This window comes from Myotis brandtii, unplaced genomic scaffold (assembly GCF_000412655.1).
Source record: "Myotis brandtii unplaced genomic scaffold, ASM41265v1 scaffold966, whole genome shotgun sequence".
NCBI lineage: Eukaryota > Metazoa > Chordata > Mammalia > Chiroptera > Vespertilionidae > Myotis > Myotis brandtii.
Genome location: NW_005372000.1, coordinates 676,390 through 689,743, shown reverse-complemented (window position 1 = coordinate 689,743; position 13,354 = coordinate 676,390). Strand labels below are relative to the sequence as shown.

The following is a 13,354-nucleotide window of genomic DNA, read 5'->3' as shown; positions in this document are numbered from 1 at the left end:
CACACTGGAGAGGTTGGCAGGACTCAGATCAGGAAGATATATGAAGGAGGCTGGACTTTATATTTTTGACCAGAAATTAGACACTATACCTAGTGTCTATGAACCCTTGAAACTACAGACACAGCTGGTGTGTATGTGTATCTGCATTTTTTCCCCTAGAGAGGCAGTAGTTTCTGCTCTAAGTCATGGGGAACCAGTGGAAGCCTTTTGTCAGGAGTGGTTTTTTGAGAGCTGTGTGGATACCTGTGGTCAGGTGGAGATGGATCAGATGGTCCAAGCCAGGAGGTTGGGGGGCCAGTAAGGAGCCGAATTGAAAGGAGAGATGACGAAACTGGCACTGGGACAGCAGCAGTGGGAAGGAGAGGAAAAGGCACCCTTGAGACATGTCTAGTTGAGATGGTTAGGTTTGGATAACTAATTGGAAATAAGACTAAAGAAAAGCAAGGAAGCCAGGAGAGCGTCCAGATTTCTGGCTTGGACACCTGGATGAGTGGTGGTGCTGTTCCCAGGAAAGGGACTGGAGGTAGAAAATCAGCTTGAGGTGAAGGCTGGGGATCCGCTGTGAAGGAAGTCCAGACATGTGTCTCCAGAGCTAGAAATGGAGTTCAGAAAGTTACTAGCAAATAGGTGGTATATTAAAAAATGATTGATATGCCCTAGCTGGTTTGGCTCAGTGAATAAAGAGTCTGCCTGCGGACTGAAGGGTCTCGGGTTTAATTCCGGTCGAGGGCACATGCCTGGGTTGCGGCTCGATCCCCAGTGGGGGGCATGCAGGAGGCAGCCAATCAATGATTCTTTCACATCATTGATGTTTCTAGCTCTCTCTCCCTCTCCCTTCCTCTCTGAAAGCAATAAAAATATATTTTTTAAATGGTTGATACATTTGAATTGAAGGCATGGGAAAGGATAAGATCTCCCAGGCAGAGTGTGGAGAGGGGGAATGATGTGACCAGGATTGAGTCCTGAAGAGAACCAATTTTTTTAATCTTCACCCAAGGATATGTTTTTCATTGATGATGATGATGATGAGAGAGAGAGAGAGAGAGATAGATAGATAGAGAGAGAGAGAGAGAGAGAGAGGAGAGATCAGTTGCCTCCCATATGTGCCCCAACTAGGAATCGAATCCACAACCTAGGTATGTGTCCTGCACGGGACAACACTCCAACAAACTGAGCCACCCACCAAACTAAAGAGCACCAATCTTTAAAGGATGGGTAGAGGAAGAATTTGCACAGGAGATGGAGGAGTGGACAGAGAATGGAAGGAAGAGGTGGGGTCACCATGTGAAGCCAAGACGAGTAGGCTGCAAGAAGCCAATGACCCCTAATCCAGTGTTCCAGAAGGATACAGTAAGAGGAGGATTTAAAAGTGCCCATTAGATGTAGGATGTAGAAATGAGTGGGAGCTTAGTGAAAGCAATGTCATAGGAGAGGAAGCCTCACTTCATAGAGGGTGGAGGGTGTGAGAAGTGAGAAATTGGAATAAATGAATCAACCTTTCAGAGAGAGTTGCTCTCACTTAGTCACTAAATGCCATCTTGAGGCTTTAGGTCTCCTCCTTCTTAAACTTCAACAACATTTGAAACCCTGGCTCTCCTTAGCCTCAGAGCACCTCCCCTCTCTGGTTTTCTGTCTGTCTCTCTCTCTGACCAGTTAAAGATACCTTTGTCCAGCTCATGGTTCAGGCCAGAAATTCGCCCATCATACTTGACTTCTCCCACTACCTCTTCCTTTGCCTTCAAACAGTCACCAAGCCCTGTCTATTCTACCTCCTGCAGACCTAGCCACTTCTGCAGACCTTTCCACTACTGTCATTTTCATTGCTAACACTCATCCAAGTCACCATCAAAGCAATGCCAGCGCCTGGACTCCCACAAGTGTGTTACAAGGGCTGTCCTAAGATAACCATCTTCACAACATGTAAGTCAGATCTTGGCACATCCCTTCTCAAAATACTCTTATGGCTTCCATTTGCTTTTAGGATAAAGTCAAAACTATTAGTATGGCTTTTGAGTCCCTGCCCCATTTGGGAATCTGAGGGCATTCAGACCTGAACAATAGGGACAAAACAGTCTGCTGAGAGCAGGGTCAGGCTGGGATGGGAACCTGCCAGGGAAAGATGAGTGGGTCCTGAGGAGTCATGAAGCAGAGGCTTCCTGGGTGTGAGGCAGCACAAGGCCTAAACCCCAGTCTCCCTGAACTGTTGATTCCTTCCGCCTCATAACCTTTTCCCTTCTGATTCTCTCCCAGGTCAGAGAGCCTGCACTGGAGCCAGAGCTCGAATTGGACCTGATCCAAAGCCTGAGATCAAGCTGGGCCCAGAGCCTGGCCTGGAGCCAGAGCCCCAGTCACATCTGGTCTTGCGCCTGTCATGCCGAAGGAGTTGGGCACTGTGCCTTCCTGCACTGGCATGCAGGGCCCCGGGCCCCTCCCCCTGCTCCCACTGCTGCTACTGCTGCTGGGGGCCAGGGTGCCAGGAGCCTGGGGTCAGGCCGGGAGCTTGGACCTGCAGATTGATGAGGAGCAGCCAGCAGGCACACTGATCGGGGACATCAGTGCAGGGCTTCCGGCAGGCACGGCAGCACCTCCCATGTACTTCATCTCTGCGCAGGAGGGCAGCGGCGTGGGCACAGACCTGGCCATCGACGAGCACAGCGGGGTGGTCCGTACAGCCCGTGTCTTAGACCGTGAGCAACGGGATCGCTACCGCTTCACTGCAGTCACTCCTGACGGCGCCACCGTGGAAGTTACTGTACGAGTGGCTGACATCAATGATCATGCTCCAGCCTTCCCACAGGCTCGTGCTGCCCTGCAGATACCTGAGCACACAGCTCTTGGCACTCGCTACCCGCTGGAGCCGGCTCGTGATGCAGACGCTGGCCGCCTAGGAACCCAGGGCTATGCGTTGTCTGGTGATGGGGCTGGAGAGACCTTCCGGCTGGAGACACGTCCTGGTCCGGATGGGGCTCCAGTGCCTGAGCTGGTAATTACTGGGGACCTGGACCGAGAGAACCGCTCACACTATATGCTGCAACTGGAGGCCTACGACGGTGGTTCACCCCCTCGGAGGGCCCAGGCCCTGCTGGATGTGACACTGCTGGACATCAATGACCATGCCCCAGCCTTCAATCAGAGTCGCTATCACGCTGTGGTGTCTGAGAGCCTGGCCCCCGGCAGCCCAGTCTTGCAGGTGTATGCATCTGATGCCGATGCCGATGCCAATGGGGCTGTGACGTATGAGATCAACCGGAGACAGAGCGAGGGTGATGGACCCTTCTCCATTGACGCACACACGGGGCTGCTGCGGCTGGAGCGGCCACTGGACTTCGAGCAACGGCGGGTCCATGAATTGGTGGTGCAGGCACGGGATGGTGGGGCTCACCCTGAGCTGGGCTCGGCTTTTGTGACCGTGCACGTGCGAGATGCCAATGACAACCAGCCCTCCATGACTGTCATCTTCCTCAGTGCAGATGGCTCCCCGAGAGTGTCTGAGGCCGCCCCACCTGGCCAGCTTGTTGCTCGAATCTCTGTGTCAGACCCAGACGATGGTGATTTTGCCCACGTCAACGTGTCCCTGGAGGGTGGAGAGGGCCACTTTGCCTTAAGCACCCAGGACAGCGTCATCTACCTGGTGTGCGTGGCTCGGCAGCTGGATCGGGAGGAGCGGGATGCCTATAACTTGCGGGTTACCGCCACTGACTCAGGCTCACCCCCACTGCGGGCTGAGGCTGCCTTTGTGTTGCATGTCACTGATGTCAATGACAACGTGCCTGCCTTTGACCGCCAGCTCTACCGACCTGAGCCCCTGCCTGAGGTTGCACTGCCTGGCAGTTTCGTGGTGCGGGTGACGGCCCAGGATCCTGACCAGGGCACCAACGGTCAGGTCACCTATAGCCTGGCCCCAGGCAGCCACACCCGCTGGTTCTCCATCGACCCCACCTCAGGCATCATCACCACGGCTGCTTCACTGGACTATGAGTTGGAACCCCAGCCACAGCTGATTGTGGTGGCCACAGATGGGGGCTTGCCCCCTCTCACCTCCTCCGCCACAGTTAGCGTGGCCCTGCAAGATGTGAATGATAACGAGCCTCAGTTCCAGAGGACTTTCTACAATGCCTCACTGCCCGAGGGCACCCAGCCTGGAACCTGCTTCCTACAGGTACACAGTGGGGTGCTGCTATGGGCAGGAGAGGATCCGAGGGCCACAGGGGAGCTCAGAGCAAGAACTAAGCCTTTCAGGTGCATCTGTTGATGGTGACTTATGCCAGAGGGTTTGGTTCTATCCTGTGAGCTCCAAAGTCTGTGCAGAGGGTAAGGGTTAGTGAAAAGATGAGAGAGCAGGGTGCAAGAGCTGGGTCAGGCAACCTTGGTAGTTGGAATTAAGATTGGGTCTAGAGAAAAGGTGTCCTATGATGTCAAGAATTAACTTACCCACCATACGTCCAGCACTGCTGGGCCCTGGGAACAAAGAAAGGAGATGGTCTCGGTGGAGAGACACACCAGTAGCTAGTGCTATAGCAGGCTGCATATGAGCTGCTATGGAAGCCCAGAGGACAAGCCTTTGAAGAACCAATGAGACTTTGTCAAATGGATAATACAGGGTGTGTGAATAGGGGCTCCAGGTCTACAGAAAGAGCTGCAGAACGCCATGTGTTCAGGGGACTTCATTGTTCAGATGAAATTGTGCTGATGAGAAAGAGTTGGAGGGAGATGAGACAAAATTGTAGACAGAAACCATATTATAAGCTTTGACTTTATCTTAAAAACCATAGGGAACCCTGGCCAGTGTGGCTCAGTAGGATGGGTGTTGGTCTGTGCACCCAAAGGTTATGGGTTCAATTCCTGATCAGAGCACATACCTAGTAGGGAGCATGCAGGTGGCAGCTGAACAATGTTTTCTAGTACTCTCACATCGATGTTTCTCTCTTCCTCTCCCTTCCTCTCTTTCTAAAAAAATCAATTAAAAATGTATTTTTTAAAAAACCATAGGGAGCCAATGAAGGGCTCTAGGCAAATCTGACATGTCTTTATTGCTTTGGCTGCACCATGGAGTATGGATGCCAGAGGGGAGACTGGAGGTAAGGTGGTCTCTTAGGAGACTAATGCTTGAAGTCTTTATGTCTCAGAAGTCCACCAGACCCCTGAACATCTTCTCAGGGGCTCCCTGTCAACCTAGACTTCCAGGCCAGTGCTTGGGCCTGGCTGGCCCTCTCCCTTCTGGCCAGACTTAGGTTATTTGCCTGCCTGCTGCTGTCCAGCTCCCACCCACACTCTCATGCGTTTACTGTCCCTCTTGGCCCAGGACCAATGGGCTAGGGCTTCCAAACTTCTTTCTCCTCACTAGTGCCTGAAGCAAGAGGGCAACTCTCCAGGTGGTTTCCTGGGGTTTACTGTTAGTAACCATAGGGAAGCAGGCATAAAAATAACCAGTGGGTGTTCATAATGGTTACAAGAAGTCTTAATATTCGATTCACTCAGCATACATTTAGAGTATCTACCAGGTGCCAGTCATTGTGTTAGGGACACAGAATACAGTAATGAACGAATCATCCACCACCACCACACACACACTTCATGGAGTTTATAATAGAGAGGGGAGATTCATGTGCAAAGAAACAAAGAAAACATCCATGATGGGGATACATGTGAGGTACAGAAAGGCAATATGAATGTCTTCCCAAAGGTGAGGATCCTTGAGCTCAGACTTAAAGGGTAAGCAGTAGTTTATGAGGGGACGGGACAGGGGAAGGTACCAAGCAGAGGTGACATGCACAGAGTGGGAGAGGCTGACTTGTTTGAGGGTGTGAGATGGGAGAGTGGGAGATGAGACTGTGCAGGGAGGCCAGACAGTGAAAAGTCCAGCCAAGCCAAGAGGTGTGAGCTTTCTCTTTAGGGAACATTGAAGCTTTCTGAGTAGAGGAGTAATCTGATGATATTTGTTTTCTCAAAAATGCTTTTGACAATCAGTGTAGAGCAGTGGTTCACAGCTTGAGGTGATTTTGCCCTCTGGAGGGGACATTTGGCGATGTCCAGAGACATTTTTTATTGTCACAATAGGTGGGATGCCATTGGTACCTAGTGGGTATAGACCAGGGATCCTATAATGCACCACAACAAAGGGCTGTCTGGTCCAAGATGTCAATCGTGCTGAGTTGAGAAACCCTGGTGTAGAGGAAGGATGGGGGGCCAGATAGCTATGAGATGTGAACTTAACAGTTCAGGGGAGAGACAACCCAAGCCCAGGTCAGGACAGTGATAATGGTGATGGAAAGAAATAGACAAATAGGAGAGATAATGAGGATTTACTTAGTCCCTGGTTGATTGATATACCGGGAGAGGAAAAGGAAAGAACACATTTCTGGCTTGAGCGACTGTGTGGATGGAAGAGTCATTAGAGAGGGGTTTGGAATGATCATGACTTTAGTCTTGGACAGGTTGGATGTAAGGTGCCTGTGGGGACATACGGAGATGTTGAGCAGGCACCTCACAAGTTTGGAGCTCAGAGGAGTGATTGGATCAAAGTATAGACAATGGTCAAAGCCACAGAAGTGGAAGAGAAGACCCTAAGCAAGTGTGTAGCGTGAGAAAAGGCCAGGGAGAGATTCCAGGGAACAAAAACTTGTAACAACGGGCAGAGTAAGGGGAGGTCAAAGGAAGACTCGGGGGTGGGGAAACTGTGGGAGAAACCGGAGAGCGTCGCGTCAAGAAGTCAAAGTGGGAGAAACACCTGGGAAGGAGGTCAGGATGGGCTGGTGCAGTAAGTTTGTGGTCTGTTAGGAGATTTAGAGAGTTCATAGATACGGGTCTTTATTTTCTCCTTGAAATGGTGCATTTGATGAGAGGTTTGGGTGGGGTGGGGATAAGAGTTACAGCTTTGGGGAGAGCTTGCTGTGTAGCAGGGCGGAGAGCCTGCTGAAATGGAGATTGTGCATTTGCAGTGGAACCTCTGAGCAGAGGCTGCAGAGGCTGGGAAATTCGCTTCTGCCTTGGTCATTTCCAGTCAATGGCCGCTGCGCCTTCTGGGGTCAGTTCCTGACAACTTCCCCCGACCACTATTTATTGCTTTCTTCCTGCAGCGAGTCAGAGGGCAAAGGTCTTTAACAGCTTCTGGAGATGGTGCCGCAGCTGTGCTGCAGCCTGCAGGCTTGATGCAGGGGAAGTTTGTCTCCTGGGATATCGGGCCCACGGCCACAGTAAAGAGTTGGAGCGGGAGCTGTTTCCAGGGTCCAGCCATGGCAGGGTCTCAGTGTCTCTCAGGAGAGTAAACAATGGCACAAATCATTTCTGTCAAGGGCCCAGGCAACCATTAGAAGTCCTTGGCCAGCCTTCTCCCTGAGCAACATTTTCTGGCTCAGAAAGGGGAACTCTCCAGCTTCCTTTTACAGCATATCATGACCCTGAGGCCCTTATATCCACAAAGAGCACTTTGTCACAGGCTACCGCAGTCAGCACCAGCTAGCCCACTATTGAGGCCCTAATGTGCACCCATGATATAAAAGTCAGTTTGAAAGAAGTTTTTGTTGTAAGGCAGGGCAATCAGAATGTCCGTTTACTCAATGAACAAATACACAGAGGACCTAGGGTATGCCTGGCCCTATCCTGGCCTTAGGAGCTCCCAGAATAGTGTCTCTTGCTGATCCCGCTCTGAAATGTTCAGAGGCTCCTGACATTGGTGTCCAATCATTCAACGTTTTCTGACCCAGTCTGGGAGATTACCAAGAATTAACCAGGAAAGACTTTCCCTGTTTCTTAGTTTTGGAGAGCCCCTACAACTGAATGACTTCAATATTGGACTTGCAATATAGACCTGCAATTCTCCCTCTCCCACTTCTAATGAAGTTTGCTTGAGAGGTGAAAAGGAAGCTAAAGTTACATGAGCAACATCCATAAATCCATAGAGCAGACCTGATCACTTCAGTGATCAAATCCCAGTATTAATCAGATCTCATTCTGTAATGACCAAACTCAATAAAGAGTAACCCTATGATATCAGCCTCTATAATTTTATCAGTCAGCCGGTTCTCTGCTTGGAGTGATGATGAGACTTGGTGATGTTATTCACTCCCTGTGATCCACCAAGAATTTGCAGTCAGAGCCCTTTAGCACTCTTCTTCATAAGTGAAACTGGTCGTCATTCTCTGCAGATTCTACTAGTATATCTGTCAGTTTGCTGACTCTCTAAAATTTAGGTGTGACCCTAAAATCAGTACTCGTGGAACTTTCGCAATCATTCTCGGACATGGGCAAAGTGATGAAAAATTCAAGTTACCTAATGCACACATTTTCAGCTGAGGCTGAACATGGCCAGGCTCTGCCTTCACGTTTCAGCTCTTATACTGTAAGCAAGAGTCCTTTATGCAGTCTGTTTAGTGCCAGGTTTTTTTTGCATTTTTTGTGCTTTTTGTTGGTGATTTTGCTGTTTAAAGTGGTCCCCGGGTGTGGTGCTAAAGTGCTGTCTAGTGTTCCTAAGCACAAGAAGGCTGTGATGTGCTTTATGGAGAAAACAGTATGTGTGTTCAGATTAGCTTCGTTCAGATAAGAGTTATAGCACCATTGGCCATGTGTTCAATGTTAATAAATCAATCTATCCTAATATATAAAAAGCCAGGGGCTGTCACCACTGAAACAATTGGACGGACAACCAAATAGCAGGCTGCGTGGGGCGACGAGGCCAGCAGGGGCGTTAGTGAGGGATGACCAAATGACTGAACAGCAGGCTGCGTGGGGCGACCAGGCCAGCAGGGGGTCAGTTGGGGGCAATCAGGCTGGCAGGCAGAGGCGGTTATGGGTGATCAGACTGGCAGGCGGGCAGTTAGAGGCGATCAGGCAGGCAGGCAGGTGAGCAGTTAGGAGCCAGCAGTCCCGGATTGTGAGAGGGATGTCCGACTGCCGGTTTAAGCCCGATCCCCAGGATCAGGCCTAAACCGGCAGTCGGACATCCCCTGAGGGGTCCTGGATTGGAGAAGGTGCAGGCTGAGCTGAGGAGATCCCCCCGCCCCCGCACGAATTTCATGCACTGGGCCTCTAATATATATCTATCTATATCTATATCTATATCTATATCTATATCTATATCTATATCTATATCTATATCTATATCTATATCTATATCTATATCTATATCTATATCTATATCTATATCTATATCTATATCTATATCTATATCTATATCTATATCTATATCTATATCTATATCTATATCTATATCTATATCTATATCTATATCTATATCTATATCTATATCTATATCTATATCTATATCTATATCTATATCTATACACACACACACACAAATCCCACAACCAGAACGTTGGAATGACTGAACGACTTGAATGACCGGTCACTATGACGCCCACTGCACCTGGCCAACCTCCCGCATCCCCTTTCCTCCTTCCTCCCTCCCCCCACTCCTGCTGGCCCAGCCCAATCAGCCCCCATTGGGGCAGGCTGGCTGGACCCCACCCATGCATGAATTCATGCACCAGGCCTCTAGTAATATATATTAAGTTAGGTGTCTTTAAACAGAAACACACGTAAAACAAGGTTATGTATTGACAAGTTGACAAAAATATTGTGACAAGAGGCTCATAGGAACCTCACACAGGCAATGCATTTTTATGTATGTCCTACTAATTCCCTCCATGTGTCCACCATCTAGAGACTCTGAGCCCCAGGTGGCCCAGGGCCTGCTCCTCCTAATTGCCATGTAGCTCTGGCTCTTCTGGCCAAAAAGATGTAGCAACACTCACCCCTGCCTCTCCCGCAGGTGACAGCCACAGATGCAGACAGTGGCCCATTTGGCCTCCTCTCCTATTCCTTGGGTGCCGGACTTGGGGCCTCGGGGTCTCCCCCTTTCCGCATTGATGCCCACAGTGGTGATGTGTGCACGACTCAGACCCTGGACCATGACCAGGGGCCCTCAAGCTTCGACTTCACAGTGACGGCTGTGGATGGCGTAAGTGGGCAGACCGTGGGCAGGTTGGGACACTGGGATAGAGCATTCACCAGGGCCAGATAAAGCCCACCTGACTTATGGCTACATATCTCACCAGGGAGGCCTCAAGTCCATAGTGTATGTGAAGGTGTTTGTGTCAGACGAGAATGATAACCCACCTCAGTTCTATCCACGGGAGTATGCCACCAGTCTGAGTGCCCAGAGTCCACCAGGCACAGCCGTGCTGAGGGTGCGTGCTCATGACCCCGACCAGGGGCCCCATGGGCGACTCTCCTACCACATCCTGGCTGGCAATAGCCCCCCACTCTTTGCTTTGGATGAGCACTCAGGTGAGGATCCTTCTACACCCAGGGTTTATCCCACACCCCTTTCCCGCCTGCCTAAATGAAGCACTGCCCCCTTTCAACTCTGTTGTTTCCTTAAACATCTCTGCTCTATCCCTCTTCCCAGGGCTGTTGACAGTAGCCTGGCCCTTGGCCAGGCAGGTCAACTCTGTGGTGCAGCTGGAGATTGGGGCTCAGGATGGAGGTGGCCTGAAGGCAGAGCTCAGTGCCCGAGTCAACATCAGCATTGTGCCTGGAACCCCCATACCACCCATATTTGAACAACTACAGTATGTCTTTTCTGTGCCAGAGGATGTGGCACCAGGCACCAGTGTGGGCATAGTCCAGGCACACAACCCACCAGGTATCATTTATCATTATACCTACTTAGCACCATACCCAGACTCCCCGATATAGCCTCTGTCTCTATATCAGGGTACCCCAGATAGCCCCAATAGAAAACACTCTGGTTCCAATTCCAAACACCTTTTTAGGCATGTGCAGGTGCTCTGCTTCATCCTCAGCCACGTGAATATCACCCTAGTGCCATCCAGTTTCTCTGCCAACACCTGCCCCGCCCCCTATTCCTTTAAGGGCACAGGAGTGAGCATTGTGTAACCCCTCTTGGGATCAGAGTCTGGTCCCAACTCAATAGGTGCCCCTCCATCTCTTTTCTGACCACTCTCTCCTCCCTAGGTCGCTTGGGGCCAGTGACACTCGCCCTATCAGGTGGGGATCCCCGAGGACTCTTCTCCCTAGATGGGGCCTCGGGGCTGTTACAGACACTTCGCCCTCTGGATCGGGAGCTGCTGGGGCCAGTGCTGGAGCTGGAGGTTCGGGCAAGCAGTGGAGTGCCCCCAGCTTTCGCTGTAGCTCGGGTGCGTGTGCTGCTGGATGATGTGAATGACAATTCCCCTGCTTTCCCTGCACCTGAAGACACGGTATTGCTGCCACCAAGCACTGCCCCAGGGACCCTCATCTATACACTGCGTGCTCTGGACCCAGACTCCGGCATTAACAGTCGAGTCACCTTTAACCTTCTTGATGGAGGTGGCGGGGTCTTCACCGTGGACCCCACCACAGGCCACGTACGACTTATAGGACCTCTGGGGGCTCCAGGGGGGCCAGCGCATGAACTAGACCTGGAAGCCCGGGATGGAGGCTCCCCACCCCGCACCAGCCACTTTCGACTGCGGGTGGTGGTACAGGACTTGGTGACGCGTGGGCTGGCTCCCCACTTCAACAGCCCTACCTACCGTGTGGACCTGCCCTCGGGCACCACCCCTGGAACTCAGGTTCTGCAAGTGAAGGCTCGAGCACCTGATGGGGGCTCTGTCACCTACCACCTTGCAGGAGATGGGCCAAGCAGCCCTTTTGGTCTAGAGCCACAGAGCGGGTGGCTATGGGTGCGGGCAGCACTGGACCGTGAGTCCCAGGAGTTGTACACACTAAAGGTAATGGCAGTGTCTGGGTCCAAAGCTGAGTTGGGGCAGCAGACAGGCACGGCCACTATAAGGGTCAGCATCCTCAATCAGAATGACCACAGCCCCCGCTTGTCTGAAGAGCCCACCTTCCTGGCTGTGGCAGAGAACCAGCCCCCAGGGACCAGTGTGGGCCGGGTCTATGCCAGCGACCGAGACTCGGGACCCAATGGACGCCTGACCTACAGCCTGCGACAGATGTCAGAAGACAGCAAGGCCTTCCGCATCCACCCCCAGACTGGTGAGTACTGGCACCCAAATTCTGAGACCCCATTGCCTCATCCTCAGATTGGTGAACCATCAGACAGGATCCCCAGGATCCCCTGGTCATGAAGACCAGCACTAAGCTTGGAGTTTCACCCTGGGTTCCCCTCCCACACTCCCCAATCCCCAGCTTCTCAGTTACAGGCCTCTGGCTCTGCATCCCTAGCTATTCCATACATGACCCCTCTCCTGCACTCCCAGGAGAAGTGACCACCCTCCAAACCCTGGACCGAGAGCGGCAGAGCAGCTACCAGCTCCTGGTGCGGGTGCAGGATGGGGGCAGCCCACCCCGCAGTGCCACAGGCACCGTGCACATCGCTGTGCTCGACCTCAACGACAACAGTCCCACCTTCCTGCAGGCTTCAGGGGCTGCTGGCGGGGGCCTCCCCATACAGGTATGTGACGGGGGAAGGACCCTATCCTGAAGAAGTGAGAGGGAATGGGCGTCGCCCCATAAAGCTGTAGGTGTAGGTAAGAGAGATGCTTTTTGGAACAGGTGTGAGAGCAAAAAAGGGGCTCCGTCTGCACACAGGTGAGGGGAACTCCATCCTGGGTTGTCTCAAGAACAGGAAAGAGACAACTGTAGGCGAGTTGTGTGTCCCCACAGGTACCAGATCGAGTGCCTCCAGGGACACTGGTGACGACTCTGCAGGCCAAGGATCCGGACGAAGGGGAGAATGGGACCATCCTGTACACGCTGACTGGTACGGGGGTGGAGAGAAGGGAGTTGGTGGATGTGACACACCCTCATGACCTGCCCAGCTCTGGGACCCAGGCCCTCACCCTTCACTGCCTATCCCCAGGTCCTGGCTCAGAGCTCTTCTCTCTGCACCCTCACTCGGGGGAGTTGCTCACTGCAGCACCCCTGATCCGAGCAGAGCGGCCCCACTATGTGCTGACGCTGAGTGCTCATGACCAGGGCAGCCCTCCTCGGAGTTCCAGCCTCCAGCTGCTGGTGCAGGTATGGCTGCCCCGCCTCCAATCTGTCCACTTGGCCGCTGCTGTGGACCCACCTCCAATAGCTCCACCTTCATTGGGTCCTTTTCCCCTCTCCGAATGCTACTCTGAGCACGCTTCCTGCTACCCATGGGCAAGCCCAGACCCCCTTTTACACGGGTCCCCCTGCTTTCTTCCTCCTGCCTCTGTCCACAACAGGTGCTTCCCTCGGCTCACTCGGCTGAGCCTCCACCAGATCCTTCAGAACCAGACCCAGCGGCACCCGTGCCTGTTGTGCTGACGGTGACAGCCGCCGAGGGGCTGCAGCCTGGCTCCCTGTTGGGCTCGGTGGCACCGCCGGAGCCGGCGGGGGTGGGAGCACTCACCTACACCCT

At 52.3% G+C, this 13,354-nt stretch overlaps 1 protein-coding gene across 1 annotated transcript in view; it reads left to right on the top strand.

Moving 5' to 3' along the window:
- The first annotated feature begins 2,254 nt into the window (after positions 1–2,254).
- Positions 2,255–13,354, top strand: part of DCHS1 (dachsous cadherin-related 1) — a 21,321-nt gene continuing 10,221 nt past the window's right edge. The window contains exons 1-9 of the mRNA XM_005886270.2: positions 2,255–4,159; positions 9,767–9,955; positions 10,053–10,284; positions 10,406–10,642; positions 10,975–12,000; positions 12,225–12,418; positions 12,631–12,727; positions 12,827–12,984; positions 13,179–13,352. Coding sequence (XP_005886332.1) covers positions 2,372–4,159; positions 9,767–9,955; positions 10,053–10,284; positions 10,406–10,642; positions 10,975–12,000; positions 12,225–12,418; positions 12,631–12,727; positions 12,827–12,984; positions 13,179–13,352 — 4,095 coding nt within the window. The 5' untranslated portion in view covers positions 2,255–2,371. The remainder of the gene's footprint in view (positions 4,160–9,766; positions 9,956–10,052; positions 10,285–10,405; positions 10,643–10,974; positions 12,001–12,224; positions 12,419–12,630; positions 12,728–12,826; positions 12,985–13,178; positions 13,353–13,354) is intronic.